This window comes from Bubalus kerabau, chromosome 14 (genome assembly GCF_029407905.1).
Source record: "Bubalus kerabau isolate K-KA32 ecotype Philippines breed swamp buffalo chromosome 14, PCC_UOA_SB_1v2, whole genome shotgun sequence".
Lineage (NCBI taxonomy): Eukaryota > Metazoa > Chordata > Mammalia > Artiodactyla > Bovidae > Bubalus > Bubalus kerabau.
In genome coordinates, this window is record NC_073637.1 from 56871186 (window position 1) to 56890305 (window position 19120).

A 19120-nucleotide genomic window follows, 5' to 3' on the forward strand; every position below is an offset into this window, starting at 1 on the left:
AAAAGCTCAGTGTAAAACTTGCCTAGTAAAATAACTCAGTGTCTTCTTATTTAAAACAGAGATTGGCACAACACTGTAGAACAACTATGCGCATGCTCAGTCACTCAGTCGTGTCCAACTCTGTGAGCCCATGACCTGTAACTCACCAGGCTCTGCTGTCCATGGGAGTTCCCAGGCAAGAATACTGGAGTGGGTTGCCATTTCTTACTCCAGGGAAGCTTCCCAAACCATTGAACCCAGGACACCTACGGCTCCTGCATTGGCAAGCGGATTCTTTTCTACTGAGCCACCTGGGAAGCCTGAAACTATACTTTAGTAGAAAAAATAAATAAAGCAATTTCTTTTTGAGAAATATCTTCTCAAGTCAGAGTTGAAACTCCCCATCAGGGTTGTTTCTCCCTCCGTAAACTTTTCCTTCTGGAAGTTTGCACATCACCAGGACAATCAGATGGGGGAAGAGTGAAGGTTGTTTCTGTGTCCCACAAGCTGCCCTTTAGGTTGTCACTGACCCTCACTGGGATAATTAGTGTGCATTTAAGTGAGCCAGATCTACATGGGATAGATTTGAGCTAGATATATCTGGAATCGAATCTCAGGTAAGTCACTTAGTAACTGCAGGCCTTTGGGAAGTTGCTTAACTTGGTAGATATCTTACTAACTTGAAACACTGAGTTCTTCTCTACTTTCCAGAGTAAAAGGCAAATTAGAAAGTGATCATCCATAGAATGGGTTCCTCTTATACTTCAGACAGTAAAGCATCTGCCTGCAGTGCAGGAGACCCAGGTTCAATCCCTGGGTCGGGAAGATCTCCTTCCTCTTGGCAAGGCCACTCCAGTATTCTTGCCTGGAGAATTCCATGGCCAGTGGAGCCTGTCAGGCTACAGCCCATGGGGTCACAAAGAGTCAGACACAACTGAGTGACTATAACACACATATCCATAGAATGGTCCATCAAGATGGTGGAATAGAAGGATGTGTGCTCATCTTCTCCTGTGAGAACACCAAAATTGCAACGGGGTGTTGAACAACCATCGACAGGAGGATGCTGGAACCCCTCCCCCAAAAAAAGATACCCTGTGTTCAAGGACAGAAGAGAAGCCTCAATGAGAAGGTAGGAGAGGGGGAAGCCATGATAAAAATCAAATCCCATATCCTCCAGGTGCACAACCCACAAACTGGAGAACAATAGTACCAAAGAAGCTGCAAAGGTTCTAGACCCAAAAGCAGGTTTCCCAACCTGGGGCTCTGGCAAAGGGATTGGGAATCCCCAGGGAATCTGACTTTGAAGGACAGAGGGATTTAATTTCTCAACTCCCAAAGGACTGGGGGAAACAGAGACTCTTGGAGGGCACACACACACACACAAAAAATCCTGTGTGCACCAAGACCCAGGGGAAAGGAGTAGTGACCCACAAGAGACTGAGCCAGACCTGCCATGACTGTTTGAGGGTCTCCTGCAGAGACGTGGTCAGCAGTGGCCTGCCGTGGGGCCAGGAGCACTGGCAGCAGCAGACCTGGGTGGCATGTCCTTTTGGAGGTCACCAGTAGCCCTACCATAGAGCCTGTAGACTCCAGGACTGGGTCACCTCAGGTCAAACTACTAACAGGGAGGGGACACAGTGCCACCCATCAGCAGACAACTGAATTAAAGATTTACTGAGCTGAGGATTCACAAACGCATTCTCTCCTTCTCACGTGAAGCAGGGAGAGGAAGTGGTAGGAAGCTCACCAGCCACAGGACTGGGAAGGTCCAAGGAGACTCTTTCAGATTCATGCAGCCAGAGCCAGTGGCAGAAACAGGATTCAAACTCTGAGTCACATACTGTGACATGTATGTGTGTGTGTGTGTGTGTGTGTGTGTGTGTTCAGTCGTTCAGTTGTGTACTGACTCTTTGTGATCCCATGGTCTGTAGCCTACCAGGCTCCTCTATCCATGGGATTTCCCAGGGAAGAACTTTGGAGTGGGTTGTCATTTCCTTCTCCGGGGGATCGGCTGTGACTTGTTAGTTCAAGGGTCATTCTTATTTTTATAATAATCTTGCAGAAAACTGTGATTCTCAATAAGAAATCTGTATCTGTTGCCTCACTGTAGAGTGTCTCAGATGTCAATAATCTAGTACCACCTTTTTTTTTTTTTTGCCATTTTTTAAAGAAAGGCAATGCCAAAAAATGTTCAAACTACCACACAATTGCATTCATCTCACATGCTAGTAAAGTAATGCTCAAAATTCTCCAAGCCAGGAGAATTCAGCAATACATGAAGTGTAAACTTCCAGATGTTCAAGCTGGTTTTAGAAAAGGCAGAGGAACCAGATTTCAAATTGCCAACATCTGCTGGATCATTGAAAAAGCAAGAGAGTTCCAGAAAAATATCTATTTCTGCTTTATTGACTATGCCAAAGCCTTTGACTGTGTGGATCACAATAAACTGTGGAAAATTCTGAAAGAGATGGGAATACCAGACCACCTGACCTGCCTCCTGAGAAACCTATATGCAGGTCAGGAAGCAACAGTTAGAACTGGACATGGAACAACAGACTGGTTCCAAATAGGAAAAGGAGTACATCAAGGCTGTATATTGTCACCCTGCTTATTTAACTTCTATGCAGAGTACATCATGAGAAGCGCTGGGCCAGAAGAAACACAAGCTGGAATCAAGATTGCTAGGAGAAATATCAATAACCTCAAATATGCAGATGACACCACCCTTATGGCAGAAAGTGAAGAGGAACTAAAAAGCCTCTTGATGAAAATGAAAGAGGAGAGTGAAAAAGTTGGCTTAAAACTCAGCATTCAGAAAATGAAGATATTGGCATCTGGTCCCATCACTTCATGGGAAATAGATGGGGAAACAGTGGAAACAGTGTCAGACTTTATTTTTGGGGGCTCCTAAATCACTTCAGATGGTGACTGAAGCCATGAAATTAAAAGACGCTTACTCCTTGGAAGGAAAGTTATGACCAACCTAGATAGCATATTCAAAAGCAGAGATATTACTTTGCCAACAAAGGTCCATCTCGTCAAGGCTATGGTTTTTCCAGTGGTCATGTATGGATGTGAGAGTTGGACTGTGAAGAAAGCTGAGCACTGAAGAATTGATGCTTTTGAACTGTTGTGTTGGATTAGACTCTTGAGAGTCCCTTGGACTGCAAGGAGATCCAACCAGTCCATCCTAAAGGAGATTAGTCTTGGGTGTTCATTGGGAGGACTGATGCTGAAGCTGAAACTCCAATACTTTGGCCACCTGATGTGAAGAGTTGACTCATTGGAAAAGACCCTGATTCTGGGAGGGATTGAGGGCAGGAGGAGAAGGGGACGACAGAGGATGAGATGGCTGGATGGCATCACTAACTCGATGGACATGAGTTTAAGTGAACTCCAGGAGTTAGTGATAGACAGGGAGGCCTGGCATGCTATGATTCATGGGGTCACAAAGAGTCCGACACAACTGAGTGACTGAACTGAACTGAACTGAGCTTGGCCCTGCCTACCAGAGCAAGATCCAATTTTCCCCACAGCCAGTGCCTCCCATCAGGAAGCTCACACAAGCTTCTTATCTTCATCCATCAGAGAGCAGACAGAAGAATTAAGAATGTGCCTATCCCACCAAAGGAATAGCCACACCCAGTGATAAATTCTTATGCATCAAACAAATAAGGCTCTCCTTAACAGAATCTCGGGTGATAATAAAACTTCGAGAGTTCTTTTCCTCAGCTGAGTCTCTGTACACAAAGATTTAGGCCCTATACTGTTAAATATTATTCCTATTATTTTATATCATTCCTGATGTGCAGTGATGAAGAGAAGTAAAAACTATAAGAAAATCAAGTCTTCTACTATATAGGATTTTGTCCACAATCCCACAGGTCTAAGAGAAAAGACTGCACTTTTAGAAGACAAAAACTTTTAGGATGAGTTGTTGTTGTTTAGTCACTAAGTCGTGTCCGACTCTTTTGCGACCCCATGATCTATAGCCCACCAGGCTCCTCTGTCCATGGGATTTCCCAGGCAAGAATACTGGAGTGGGTTGTCATTTCCTTCTCCAGGGATCTTCATGACCCAAGGATCAAACCTTCACCTCCTGCACTGGCAGGCAGCTTCTTTACCACTGAGCTATTAGAGAAACCCTTTAGATGAGTAGAAACAATGTCATCTAAGTGTTTCTTTAAAGGGCTTTGCCTGGGTGGTTCTAACTGGCAGGGACTGACTTCATTGGTGCTTATTCTCTAAGTAAGCCAATGAAGTCCAGTCATTTAATAACAATAATATGCTTTCTTTGCCTCTTAGTTCTTCCACAGAATCAGCAAGATTATTTATACCAAGAATCAGCAGGTTCTCCACGCAGGAGACATCTGTGACATATGTCATGAATTCACAGCAGTGACATCTTCAAGGCAGCCCCCTGCCTGGCATTTCTCAGTCTTTACCTAAGTCTAGACCTGGGGTGTCTGCTGATAATCAGCTGAACATCTGTACTTTCAAAACTTCTACAAGGGAAAGCAAGGAAATATCACAGAACCCAACAGGAGGCTTTCTCAGGGAGAATGATTTCTATACGTAAAAAATGAAAAATTAGCAGAACTATGGTGGTGTGTCTGCTGATACAACTGCCTCTTTCTGAAAATGTCTCCTGCATTAGCATCTGAGGCTGCCAAGACATATTGAAATGACTCATTTTTAACAGTCAGAATGAGAATGGGGCTAACTTCTGGGCCTCAAAGAACCAAAACCCACTGTGAGATACAATGCAATATCTAAATGTGTTAACAGCACTGCTCTAGTTTTTCTTGCCCTCACCTCACCCTGATATCATTTAAACTAGAACCTCCCAAATAGAATTTGGAGCCTCCCATCCAAGCTTATTGAAGGAAGGATTTTCCATAGTGACAAATGCTTATTTATTTTCATATGTGAAAACATCAAATATGTCCTATGAGAAAAACCTGTTTGCATCTTAAAAAATAATTTATTTTTTGTATATACGACCACTTCTTTATCTATTCATCTGTCAGTGGACATCTAGGTTTCTTCCATGTTCTGGCTATTGTAAACAGTAGACACAGTGGAGGAAGGAGAGAGTGGGACAAATAGAGAAAGTAGCATTGACATATATACACCATCATGTGTGAAATAGATAGCTGGTAAAGTTTCTCTATAGCACAAGAAGCCCAGCCTGGTGTGCTGTGATGACCTAGGGGTGTGTGGGGGGAAAGGATCAAGAGGGAGGGGATTATATGTATAATTATGGCTGATTCACACTTTTGTATGGCAGAAGCCAACACAATGCTGCAAAGTGATTTTCTTCTAATTATAAGGTAAATTTTAAAAAATAATAATTTATTCTTGTTCTTTTATTCTTTTCTGCTCCATTGCATGCTTTGAGTTACTTTTTCACTCCTCTCAAGCTACCAATTATTATCAGCTCTCATACAAATAGAATACTCTATCTGGCAGGTTACAACAAGCAAGGCAAAGAATAAAAGGGCAGTCAGCTATCTGATTTAGACAATTATATTTAGGGTCGAATTAAATTTGTGCTCTCATATATTGTAGGTTAATTGCAGATTATAACAATATGAAATAAGAAAAAAATTATCAATAAGAAATAAGAAAAAGATTTAAAGTGAAATGAGATAAGCAAAAAAAAAAAAAAAGCTTAAAATTGGTAATACAGCCACTTGGCTATTTATTTCAATCTTCTACAGTCAATAAGACAAGGAGAATTTTACTTTTCAAATTGGCAAGAAAAAAATTGAAATTATCTGAATTGAATGCAATGAAATATGCACATTCATACTTCTAGGAGTAAGTGTTCTTATAGCCTTTTAGGAAGCCAATTTAGTATCATTTTTAGAATCATTAAGGGCCCTGACGTTCTGATCCTTTGCCTCAGCAATTCTACTTCTAGGAATTTGCTCTAATAATCAAAAACACATAAAAAAATTTATTTACATTATTTATAATGGAAAAAGTGAAGAAACAAATATCTGAAAACAGGACAATGGTTATGCAAATTATGGAATATGCATAACATGGTCACTTTTAAAAATCATCTTTAAAAAATGATTATTATGAAAATTATCATAATGTATTTGGTGGAAAATGTGGCTATGAAACCATGTTAAATGTTTATTCCTCTCCTGGAAATAAATTCCTTTGTGGAAAGCCATTTGTCAATATTTCATAAAAAGTTATATTTACATGCATATGTACATATACGTATATGGCTTCCCAGGTGGCACTAGTGGTAAAGAAATCACTTGCCAATGCAGGAGACATAAGAGACTTGGGTTCGATCCCTGGGTTGGAAAGATCCTCTGGAGGAGAGCATGGCAACCCACTCTAGTATTCTTGCCTGGAGAATCCCATGGACAGAGAAGCCTGGCAAGCGATGGGCCATAGGGTCCCAAAGAGTCAGACATGACAGGCACTTCCATATACATATATATAAACACATAAATATAATGTAAACTTATGTACATATGTAGTTTTTAACTCAGTAAATCAATTTCTGTTCACCTATCCTAAGGAACTAATCCTAGCAGATACAGAGACCTCTGTGTGTGTGCACGTGCACTCAGGCTTTAACACATAATTATTAATAATTTAATGCTAAAATATTAGAAAAAAGGTTAACGCTTAAGCAAACAGTAACAGGAAGGTGCTATTAAAGGGGCAATGAAGATGATGCAATAATATAAGAAGTGCCTGTAATTTGAAGAAACGGAAGTTAAAAAGATTTTTATGTACACACTGCTGTGTTTAAAACAGATAACCAACAAGGATCTACTGTGCAGCTCATGGAACTCTGCTCAATGTTATGTGGCAGCCTGGGTGGGAGGGGAGTTTGGGGGAGAATGGATACACGTATATGTACGGCTGAGTCCCTTTGCTGCTCACCTGAAACTATCACTTCATTGCTTGTTAATCAGCTATATCTCAATACAAAATTAAAATTTTAATAATAATAAAGCAATAAAGATATCCACCACTAAAGGTTTTTAAAAAATAAAAAGGTGTTTATAGAATATAACTAAGAAAAACATGTATGCAGAGGAAGAATGACAAGTTATAAATAAACTGAAAACAAAACGCTAATATTAGGGTATAACAACCTTTGGGTTTTTCTCTTTTTTAAGATTTTCTTCCATGTGTTGAAATTTCTCTAATAAATACAATAAAATACTTTAAAAAGCATGGAAAAGGGAAAGTGATAGAAGTTTAACTGAAACACAAAGGCTTAGCTTAGGACAACTGAGAAATGAGAACCCATGAGTCAGGAAAAAGCTCAGAAGGTAATTTCTGCTTCTGGATAAATTAGACCTGAGGTTGACTTAGGGAGGAACATATCCAGACAGAGAAGGATTCAGATGCCTCAAGAACTTAGGATCCTAAAAGAAGATTAAGTTTGGCCTTGAAATGCGATGGTTTACCAGGAAGAACTCTGGGGATGGGAGGAGGGGAGGAGATTAATGTTAATACTTGTAATGCATGTCAATCTGAGTAAATTGGTAGATATTCACTTGTGGCCAGTATTTACAGGGTCCACATTCAAACTCTGCTAATGAAGGAAAAGAGTTACTCTCCGGAGTATACATCAGTAGGATGTTGACAAGAGGTCCCAAAAGAATCTGAGAGCCAGGGAAAAAGCAAGAGACAATGTCATAGTAGCCAAATTAGAAACTTTACCAATACTGTACCACTAAATAGTACCTACTCCCAGATAATCTGGGAAGTAGATTATCTTCCAGTGGAAGATAACTGGAACCAGATCAACTGATCCTTGGGGTTATTGCTATCATATTAGAGGGAGCAAATGAAATCCTACCACAACGTTCTGGGCTACTGGCCTAGTCCTAGCCAAAAGGGAAAAACCTGAATGGAGCATAAAAGACAGTGAAGAAGTAACCAGGAATTGCAATAAAACCCTTCACTCCAATCAGAATTTTAACTTTCCATTTATTGAGCTTTCACAGATGGCCAAGCCTACCTTACATAATAGGCATGATCCATCACAATAAAATAGCATTAAAAAGTTTCATGTTACAAAGTAGAGCAAAGCAAAAAAAAAAAAAAAAAAAAAAAAACAGAGAAAAACAAATTAACAGTTCCACCAGCTGAGAAGGGACTCAGAAATGCCTCCTTAAGTTGCTGCTTTACCACAAAAACACCAAATACTGAGTTAGTTTAATCTAGAGATATTTTTCAGACAGAGAATGTGATATCAAGTCAAGACAACAAAGAAGGAAACATGAAGGCCTCTGGGAGATAGTCCACCGAGACTCTACCCATAGGTAGGTAGGTACAGATATGAGTTTACACAACGGCTACCTTTAACATTAGGTGCAAACAAGAGAGGTGAACAGACTGAGCTTGATGTGTAAGTGCTGAGGGAGAAGTAGGGACATATGACCACATCAGCTGACCATCTTCCACTTCCTATAGAAGCGCAGGACATTCTTGACTTCCACACCAGCTTCAGTTGCCGTCCCCAGCACCAGCTGCAGGGGGTATGAGAGATTCCTAGGGTTGTCTAAACAGATGCCCGTGAGGATGGTGATCATATTCCTGTGGTCGGGGGTCCCTAGCCAGGATGAGTCCAGCAGACCTCTGCAGATGCCAAGCATGTTATAGAGGTCCCAGGCATCAGAGTCTGGCCTGGTCATCCTGGGTCTCACCAACGTCACAGACACACAGGACTGGCAGAGAAGGTACTGGTTCCCTCTCTTCAGCTCCCCCTCTAGGAAGGTGATGGCTGCTGAAGCCCGCTTGTCCTCCCTTCTCAGGATATACAATATGTCCACCACGATGTTGGGTACGATGAGGAGAAACTGACCGCTGGTGGCAAGCTGCCGGATGACTGGCAGGTGCTCACAGAGGGCCCGGGGGTCAGGGAACAGGTAAAGGGTCAAAGCTGACCGGATCTGGATGTGCCTGAGAGTTTTCTCCAGCAGCACCACCTCGCTTTGAAGCCACAATTGTACTATGTCTTTGAAAAATCTGATCCTGGAAGTTTTCTCTAGCAACTGCTGAGATGGGTTGTCTGGTCCTTCAAACCCAGTGCTCATAAAGACCCCTGAATGAGAGTCATACCTCAGGAACTGCCCAGGGAGTGTCGTGGCGAAGTGGCCAAAGTTTCTGAGGAAACAGACGCGCACAGCAGCTTCATCTTGGGAGCTGAGTGGAGGTGGGTCCTGCTCCAAGCCCTCCCTCTCCTGGGAAGCCTGCTGCAGCCAGTGCTGGCCCAGGGCAATGTCCTCTGGGAGCTGCAGGAACTGGGGAAGGTGTGGGCCCTTGCAGCTCTGCAGTAGCTCACGGAGATGGTGGGACAGGCCCAGGCCTGGCTCCTGAAGGTCTCGCACAGAGGGCAGCAGGTTCAGCAGCATAGACAGGTGGTCCCACAGGCTAAACAGGCTCCACTGATGTGCGGTGAGGAGACTGCAGTTGGCACGGAGCCAGCCCAGTATCACCTTGACCGTGGGCAGCAGCCCCTCTGCAGAGAGGACCTGCAGTTTCTTCTGAATGGTCTGGAGATTGCTGTAGGGTTGGCTGATGGAGGCATTCTGCCCCAAGTTGCAGCCAGCAGGAGGCTCTGTCTTGAGACAGCTGCTCACGTCATCCTCTGTGACAGATGCTTTGCTGGAGGCAGGACTAGGAGGCATCAAGAAACTGTGGCTGAAGACAGGAGCCAAGTGAAAGCCATGTTTGCCTGGAAGCTTGTGGCTCGACGGGGCTGACAGGCTAGCGGAACTGGTTGTTTTTAAGAGACCTAGGAGATGACTGGGAAGTTGACACGTCTTCAGCTTATCCCTGGGAGGGGAAATTCTATCTTTGGATTTGGCTCCACCCTCCTGCATTGCTTGTGGATTCAGGGAGCCACTTTCCTCATCATCAGTTGTGTCTGAATAAGTGGTTTCACTGCTGAGTTCTGAGCTGACTTGTGAGCATAAGGATGTGTTTTCATCTTCTTCTGTCTCATCCCAGTCACAGCAAGAATGAAAACTGGCTTCTGGGTTGTCACCCTCACTGGAAACGTGAGATGACCTGTGGGTTTTCTGAGATTTGCTGTGGCGGGGCCCAGGGGAGGGGGCTAGACCATCTTGTTGCCCCTCCCCAGCCTCCATCTTCTGTTGGTCTTCCTTGTCCCTGGGGACGTCCACCTCTGGAGTCAGCTTCCCTTTCTGGAGCTCAGCCTGGAGGCGTGTCGTCACGTGTTGAATTAAATGGGAGAAAAGGGTCAAGGTGAAGGTGACCGCTGTCCTGTGCTGCTTGGAGCCCGCTGTCCTCAGGCTGTGCACGCTCATGAGGCAGAGGACCACCATGTGGAAGATGAGGAGGTCGGGGAGGAACTGGTAGCCTCTTGCGGGCTTTCTCTCTCTGGAGGCCTGGCTCTGGTCGGATGGGCAGGGCCGATAGGAAAGACAGAGACGGAAGTCTTCCAGAACCAGCTGGCACAAGGCCATGAGCCTGGTGGCTCTGAATTTCCTCTGAGGCTGCAAGAGGCTCTGAAGGTAGAGGAAACTAACCAGTAACCTTTTGTTATCCCAACACCGCCTCTGGCTGGGAGAGAGCTTCTTCCCCTGGTACCTCTTCAGCCGGCTATATCTTTTTCCCGCATGATGGTAGAGTTGTTTGAGGTTCCAAGACGCCCCTTTAAAAGGCACTTCCGAATGGAGGCAGCGCTGGTAGAAGTATGTGGCTTCCACACCATAGTACTTGCTCCCCGTGAGAGTTCCCAGCTGGTTGAAGGGCATGCCCATGTGTGGTGCCACTGACAGGGCTCCGTAATAACACCTCTCTGCCAGGTCCTTGGTGTGCAGGGCCAGGAACTCATTCTGAAAGCGGAACAAGTCTCCCAAGTACAGCAGGCAGCGGTAGCAGGCCATCCGTGCCCAGTCCACCTCTTCCTCTGACGCAGGATCTGCTCTTTTGCAGCCGATGAAGTGGATGGCACTGTGAGGCCAGTCGATGTAGCTCGACAAGCCCAGCTGGTAGTGCTCCTGCAGGAACAGGAAAAGGTGTTCATAGAACCTGAGGCCACCCTTCAGATGCGCCCGCAGGGGGCCTTCCCACTGTTCCTCGGAGGAATCCGTGTTTTTTCTGTTGGGCTTCAGCAGCAGCAGAACCACGTCAGAATACGTTTTCCTCCAGAGCAGCTCTTCTGCTTTCCTCCCATAATCCACTGGGTGCAGGAACATGAGTTTAATGCAGACTTGCTGGACCCTATCCCTGAGGGCCAGGACATGAGGCTTGAAAAGCTCTTCGTGGGAATTTCCTTTTAGAAGGAAATGGTCGAGACGCCGAGCTGCCCTGCAAACATCCTGGTAGAGGAGTCTGGCCTTCAGGGCTTCTACCTGGCTGCTCTCCATAGGGCTGGACTCTTCCTACGACACCGATTTGTGTCTTCTGAGAAAAAGACAAAAACTATATATTAGTACTCACTCACAGAGTCAGGAGGAGAAAGGGATGACAGAGGACAAGATGGTTGGATGGCATCATCAACTTAGTGAACACGAGTTTGAGGAAGCTCCGGGGGAGATGGTGAAGTAGAGGGAATCCTGGAGTGCTGCAGTCCACAGGGTCGCGAAGAGTCAGACATGACTGAGCGATTGAACAATAACGCAGAGACCAAGGACAATAACAATAATAGTCACCAGAGCAACACAGTGGGGATGTATGAGGTCCTTTGTATGAAGGAAGCAACACCTTCAGATCTCAGTTTAAATACTACTTTGTCTAAAGTTCAGTTAGATGCCTCCCCTCCCCAGAGGAACTGGCCTCCTTTGGGTTTCTGGGACTCAACTGGTTGTGAATTTTTCTTGACTGTATTTCTCCTACCATAGAACATCCATTATAATTATCTATCATTCTTGCTTCCACATTGGACCACAAAGTTCTCTCAGAGAAAGGTTGAAATTAATTTACCATTTGGTTCTTAGTACCAAACAATACCTAGTTCAAGAGGAAGCTCAGTAAAAAACAGTAAGTAAATGAAGGCTATTTCAAAAGTCAGTTCCTCAATTATCCATTTCCAATTCAATGATTATAATGTATCAGAGCACTCCATTATACTATTTAAAATATATGCCTGAGTGAAATAAAATACAACGTAGTCTCCATAACTGCAATAAAAAATTTTAAATTCCATATCAAAATTAAATTTAATTAAATTAGTTAAAATTAATTTAAATACTGAGATAAGAAATGTTATCATTTTTATAATGTAAATTTATAATCAAGGTTGTGGTTTTTTTTTTTTTTTTTTTGAGAATTTGACCTAGATTCTACTTAGTGAAAGTATTTGTAGTATAAATATATTTAAATAGATTAATACTTAAATAAAATATGTTAAATAATATTCAATGCAAAAAATTATAAAATTCCTTATCTCTCAGCAGAATTTACTTTTAGACTCTCAGGATGGAGAAGAGAAATATATCTTATAATACAAACAGAGTTCATATAAAAGAAAATACAAAGAGCAAACACAAAACAGAAAATGTCCTGCTTTCTCATACTAAAGAAAAAGCAATTTAAAACAAACTACAAACAATAATTTAATTACATCAAAGGAGTAAAGCATTTTGTAAATTATAATACATGATGTTCAAAGTCATGGTGAAACTTTATATAGACTTTACATAACTGGAAGCATTAAAAGCTTTGAAAATACTTTTAAGTTTGTAAAACCATTTATGTTCATATTCTTTAACCAGCAACTTTATTCATAGGAATGATGCCTAAGGAAATTTAACAAACGCAAAAAGCTAATCAAAATTTGCATAGAAACGAATGAAAATGAAAACACAACAACCCAAAACCTGTGGGACACGGTAAAAGCAGTCCTAAGGGGAAAGTTCATAGCAATACAGGCATACCTCAAGAAACAAGAAAAAAGTCAAATAAATAACCTAACTCTACACCTAAAGCAACTAGAAAAGGAAGAAATGAAGAACCCCAGGGTTAGTAGAAGGAAAGAAATCTTAAAAATTAGAGCAGAAATAAATGCAAAAGAAACAAAAGAGACCATAGCAAAAATCAACAAAGCCAAAAGCTGGTTCTTTGAAAGGATAAATAAAATTGACAAACCATTAGCCAGACTCATCAAGAAACAAAGGGAGAAAAATCAAATCAATAAAATTAGAAATGAAAATGGAGAGATCACAACAGACAACACAGAAATACAAAAGATCATAAGAGAGTACTATCAACAATTATATGCCAATAAAATGGACAACGTGGAAGAAATGGACAAATTCTTAGAAAAGTACAACTTTCCAAAACTGGACCAGGAAGAAATAGATAATCTTAACAGACCCATCACAAGCACGGAAATTGAAACTGTAATCAAAAATCTTCCAGCAAACAAAAGCCCAGGTCCAGACGGCTTCACAGCTGAATTCTACCAAAAATTTAGAGAAGAGCTAACACCTATCCTGCTCAAACTCTTCCAGAAAATTGCAGAGGAAGGTAAACTTCCAAACTCATTCTATGAGGCCACCATCACCCTAATACCAAAACCTGACAAAGATCCCACAAAAAAAGAAAACTACAAGCCAATATCACTGATGAACATAGATGCAAAAATCCTTAACAGGATTCTAGCGATCAGAATCCAACAACACATTAAAAAGATCATACACCATGACCAAGTGGGCTTTATCCCAGGGATGCAAGGATTCTTCAATATCCGCAAATCAATGTAATACACCACATTAACAAATTGAAAAATAAAAACCATATGATTATCTCAATAGATGCAGAGAAAGCCTTTGACAAAATTCAACATCCATTTATGATAAAAACTCTCCAGAAAGCAGGAATAGAAGGAACATACCTCAACATAATAAAAACTTTATATGACAAACCCACAGCAAACATTATCCTCAATGGTGAAAAATTGAAAGCATTTCCTCTAAAGTCAGGAACAAGACAAGGGTGCCCACTTTCACCATTACTATTCAACATAGTTTTGGAAGTTTTGGCCACAGCAATCAGAGCAGAAAAAGAAATAAAAGGAATCCAAATTGGAAAAGAAGAAGTAAAGCTCTCACTGTTTGCAGATGACATGATCCTCTACATAGAAAACCCTAAAGACTCCACCAGAAAACTACTAGAACTAATCAATGACTATAGTAAAGTTGCAGGATATAAAATCAACACACAGAAATCCCTTGCATTCCTATACACTAATAATGAGAAAACAGAAAGAGAAATTAAGGAAACAATTCCATTCACCATTGCAACGCAAAGAATAAAATACTTAGGAATATATCTACCTAAAGAAACTAAAGACCTATATATAGAAAACTATAAAACACTGGTGAAAGAAATCAAAGAGGACACTAATAGATGGAGAAATATACCATGTTCATGGATTGGAAGAATCAATATAGTGAAAATGAGTATACTACCCAAAGCAATTTATAGATTCAATGCAATCCCTATCAAGCTACCAACAGTATTCTTCACAGAGCTAGAACAAATAATTTCACAATTTGTATGGAAATACAAAAAACCTCGAATAGCCAAAGCAATCTTGAGAAAGAAGAATGGAACTGGAGGAATCAACCTACCAGACTTCAGGCTCTACTACAAAGCCACAGTTATCAAGACAGTATGGTACTGGCACAAAGACAGAAATATAGATCAATGGAACAAAATAGAAAGCCCAGAGATAAATCCACGCACATATGGACACCTTATCTTTGACAAAGGAGGCAAGAATATACAATGGATTAAAGACAATCTCTTTAACAAGAGGTGCTGGGAAATCTGGTCAACCACTTGTAAAAGAATGAGACTAGAACACTTTCTAACATTATACACAAAAATAAACTCAAAATGGATTAAAGATCTCAACATAAGGCCAGAAACTATAAAACTCCTAGAGGAGAACATAGAGAAAACACTCTCTGACATATATCACAGCAGGATCCTCTATGACCCACCTCCCAAAATATTGGAAATGAAAGCAAAAATAAACAAATGGGACCTAATTAAACTTAAAAGCTTCTGCACATCAAAGGAAACTATTAGCAAGGTGAAAAGACAGCCTTCAGAATGGGAGAAGATAATAACAAATGAAGCAACTGACAAACAACTAATCTCAAAAATATACAAGCAACTCCTACAGCGCAACTCCAGAAAAATAAATGACCCAATCAAAAAATGGGCCAAAGAACTAAATAGACATTTCTCCAAAGAAGACATACAGATGGCTAACAAACACATGAAAAGATGCTCAACATCCCTCATTATCAGAGAAATGCAAATCAAAACCACTCTGAGGTACCATTTCACACCAGTCAGAATGGCTGCGATCCAAAAGTCTACAAGTAATAAATGCTGGAGAGGATGTGGAGAAAAGGGAACCCTCTTACACTGTTGGTGAGAATGCAAACTAGTACAGCCACTATGGAGAACAGTGTGGAGATTCCTTAAAAAACTGGAAATAGAACTGCCTTATGATCCAGCAATCCCACTGCTGGGCATACACACTGAGGAAACCAGAAGGGAAAGAGACACGTGTACCCCAATGTTCATCACAGCACTGTTTATAATAGCCAGGACATGGAAGCAACCTAGATGTCCATCAGCAGATGAATGGATAAGAAAGCAGTGGTACATATACACAATGGAGTATTACTCAGCCATTACAAAGAATACATTTGAATCAGTTCTAATGAGGTGGATGAAACTGGAGCCTATTATACAGAGTGAAGTAAGCCAGAAAGAAAAACACCAATACAGTATACTAACGCATATATATGGAATTTAGAAAGATGGTAACAATAACCCTGTGTACGAGACAGCAAAAGAGACACTGATATATAAAACAGTCTTATGGACTCTGTGGGAGAGGGAGAGGGTGGGAAGATTTGGGAAAATGGCATTGAAACATGTAAAATATCATGTATGAAACGAGTCACCAGTCCAGGTTTGATGCACGATACTGGATGCTTGGGGCTAGTGCACTGGGACGACCCAGAGGGATGGTGTGGGGAGGGAGGAGGGAGGAGGGTTCAGGATGGGGAACACATATATACCTGTGGCGGATGCATTTTGATATTTGTCAAAACTAATACAATTTTGTAAAGTTTAAAAATAAAATAAAAATTAAAAAAAATAAAAAAGCAAAAAGCTACATTAGTAAGAGGTCTGTTCCAAATGTATATCTAATAAAGGAAAGGAAGAAGGAAGAAAGGAAAGGAGAGAGGGAGAGAAAAGGAAGGGACGGAGGGACGGATGGAATTAAAATTAACCAAAATAGTCTGTCATCAATGAATTGCTCATACATATCTATATATATGACAGAAAGTCATTGTGTCCATTAATATAATAATTATAGATTTATAAAAATAATTACTTGGAAAAAGTAGAATATGAAATAATATATAAACTGGAAAATTACATCTTCAAAAACTAAAATAGAATATGTAACTATTAAGAGATTCATGTGATAATGACTGGGGTTTTCTCCCCCAAAGTTCCTTAATACTGCTATAATCAGTCATTCTAATGCAACTTCTTAGTTGTTACAATTTATGAATCTACATTTTCGTATGACTAGCATTTTTAAAAAGTAAAAAAAAAATAGTAATTAAGCAAATACTTTAAAACTTTGATTCAGTAACCAGAATAATTATCATTAAATGTCAAATACATAAGACTCATTGAACACACAGAGTATACAGAGAGCTAGAACAGCATACAAAATATCTATGATCTGTTGGTTAGTAGGATGTGAAAATTTGAGAGAAAGAAGGATGGGGGCAGAGTAAGAGAAGGAATTTGGGCAGGAGAACAAGGAAGCAGCCAAAATAGAGAAATTGAATGAGCAGTCGCTAGAATTTTCAAATCTCCAAAGCAAAATCTCCATCAACCAACACGAGGCTTTTCCTGGAATGGTACATAATGGTTAGCCCAGCCTTTCTCAGTCTTGAGAAAGCTGAGTGAAGGGAGAAGGTACTGAGAAAACACCTGGAGGAGAAGGATCTAGGTTAGATTCAAAGACACACACACGCACACTTTTTCTAAAGGAAATTTCACTCCCAATCAAGTCTAAGGGGCTTCCCAGGAGGCTCAGTGGTAAAGAACCTATCTGCCAATGTAGGAGATGTAAGATAATTGGTTTCAGTTCCTGGGTTGGGAAGGTCCCCTGGAGAAGAAAATGGCAAACCACTGCAGTATTTTTGCCTGGGAAATTCTGAGGACAGAGGAGCCTGTGGGGCTACACCCCACTGGGTCTCAAAAGAATCAGACATGACTTAACAATGAAACAATAACATCAAGCCTAAGAGTCAGAAGCCAGACAGCTCAAGATAGGGAGAGAAAAAATCTAAGCCTCCAAATTTATTATACTATTTTGGAAGACATGGATTCAATTTGAAAGGCAAATACCAATAGGAGTGGACTGAAGTCATAGTTACTGGCCTTTTCTCCTTTCCTCTTAACCTCTAACTACACCTATTGACCTCAGATGACAACAACCCCCAGAAACCCTCCTAGGATGACTGTGGGAAACCTGTTGTCCCAAGACAATAGGCCTACATCCACCAGGGTTGGACAAAGCTCACAAATAGGCTTAAAGACATCTCCCAAACTCCCAAGTTTGCCAGCTCTGAAAACAAAGACAGGCATAAATTAACAGAAGAATTTTCTCCAAGTTAAACTTTTCCAGTCTGAAAAATTTCTAGGAATGATCCATTCTCTCTGAATGAACATAAAAGTCAGCTGACTCCTGGCTGTGTTTTACTCCAACGCTAATGATTATGCCCATGTAATCACTTACTTACCAGAACTCTGTCTTCCTTGGAGGACATTTGGATAAGTTTCCCAGCAGGCTTCCTGATATAAGGCAACTAAGCACAGCTGTTCCCAATGAAGCCAGGGAGCAGTCAGAAACAATTCTGTGAAACCTGGACTAAAACTCGTGAAGTCCACAGATGAACAGCATTAAATCCCCTTCTTGAGATGGATGTAAAGGAGACTCTCCTCTGGACCATACATCTGAACTCACCAGTATGTCCCAACCTCTACAGCATACTCCTGCTCAACCTGCTGGTACCCCAGGTTTGGATCCCACATGCTAGGCTCTTAAAGCCTTTGGTCTATTACTTTGTTAACACACCTGGTTTGACTCTGCATAATTGGCATCAGCTGGGTACAACTCTGGCCAAGAAGGCTGACTCAGCTGCTCCCTCAGACAGGTAACTCAGGACCAGATATAAACCTGAAAGATTTGAAAAGTCCATAGGGAGGTGGGAGGGGGGTTCAGGATGGGGAACACATGTACACCTGTGGCAGATGCATGGTGATGTATGGCAAAACCAATACAATATTGTAAAGTAAAAAATAATAATAATAATAATAATTTTAAAAATTTAAAAAAATTAAGAAAAGTCCATAGCTCTAAGAAAAAGGAGAAAATTCTAACAGCTCATGGAGCATGTGTGTGTGTTAGTCACTCAGTTGTGTCTGACTCTTTGTGACTCTATGGACGGTAGCCCATCAGGCTCCTCTGTCCATGGGGTTTCCTCAGGCAAGAATACTGGAGTAGATTGTCATTCCCTTCTCCAGGGGACCTTCCTGACCCAGGGATCCAACCCAGGTCTCCCAAACTGTGGGCAGATTCTTTACCATCTGAGCCACTCGGGAAGCCCCAAAATACTGTGCTAAGTCACTTCAGTCATGTCCAACTCTTTGTGAGAGAACACTTAGGGGAAACCATAAGATGTCTTCAAATATTCAGAAGACTATGATAAGGAGAAACACATCTTCTGTATGGCACAAAGGGAAGTCATTGTATCTTTACATAGATGTTTAAAAGACAGGTTTCAATTCAAGAAAAATAAATAAATAAAAGGTGAACTTTTCATTAAAGCTATCCAAAAATAAATGAGCTGACTGATGAGGTGGTTATATTCTAGTCTTGAATGGTGAGTGAGTAAAAGTTGCTCAGTCATGTCTGTTTGTGACCCCATGGACTGTATCCCACCAGGCTCCTCTGTCTATGGAATTCTCCAAGCAAGAATACTGGAGTGTGTTGCCATGATCTTGGGATCTTCCCAACCCAGGGATCTAACCTGCATCTCTTTGTCTCCTGCATTGGCAGGCT

General features: G+C 41.3%; 1 protein-coding gene across 1 annotated transcript; it reads right to left on the reverse strand.

Annotated features, from left to right (window-relative positions):
* Positions 1-7939: 7939 nt before the first annotated feature.
* LOC129626943 (nonsense-mediated mRNA decay factor SMG5-like) lies at positions 7940-18083 on the reverse strand. The gene is made up of 2 exons (XM_055546410.1): positions 17799-18083; positions 7940-11406 (listed from the first exon to the last, which is right to left on the reverse strand). Exon 2 carries the CDS (start codon positions 11367-11369, stop codon positions 8418-8420), a length of 2952 nt encoding a protein of 983 aa, XP_055402385.1. The 5' UTR covers positions 11370-11406; positions 17799-18083; the 3' UTR covers positions 7940-8417.
* Positions 18084-19120: the final 1037 nt, after the last annotated feature.

Excerpts from the sequence above, each read along its gene's own strand:
- LOC129626943 (XM_055546410.1), bottom strand. The coding sequence starts at position 11,369 with ATGGAGAGCAGCCAGGTAGAAGCCCTGAAGGCCAGACTCCTCTACCAG.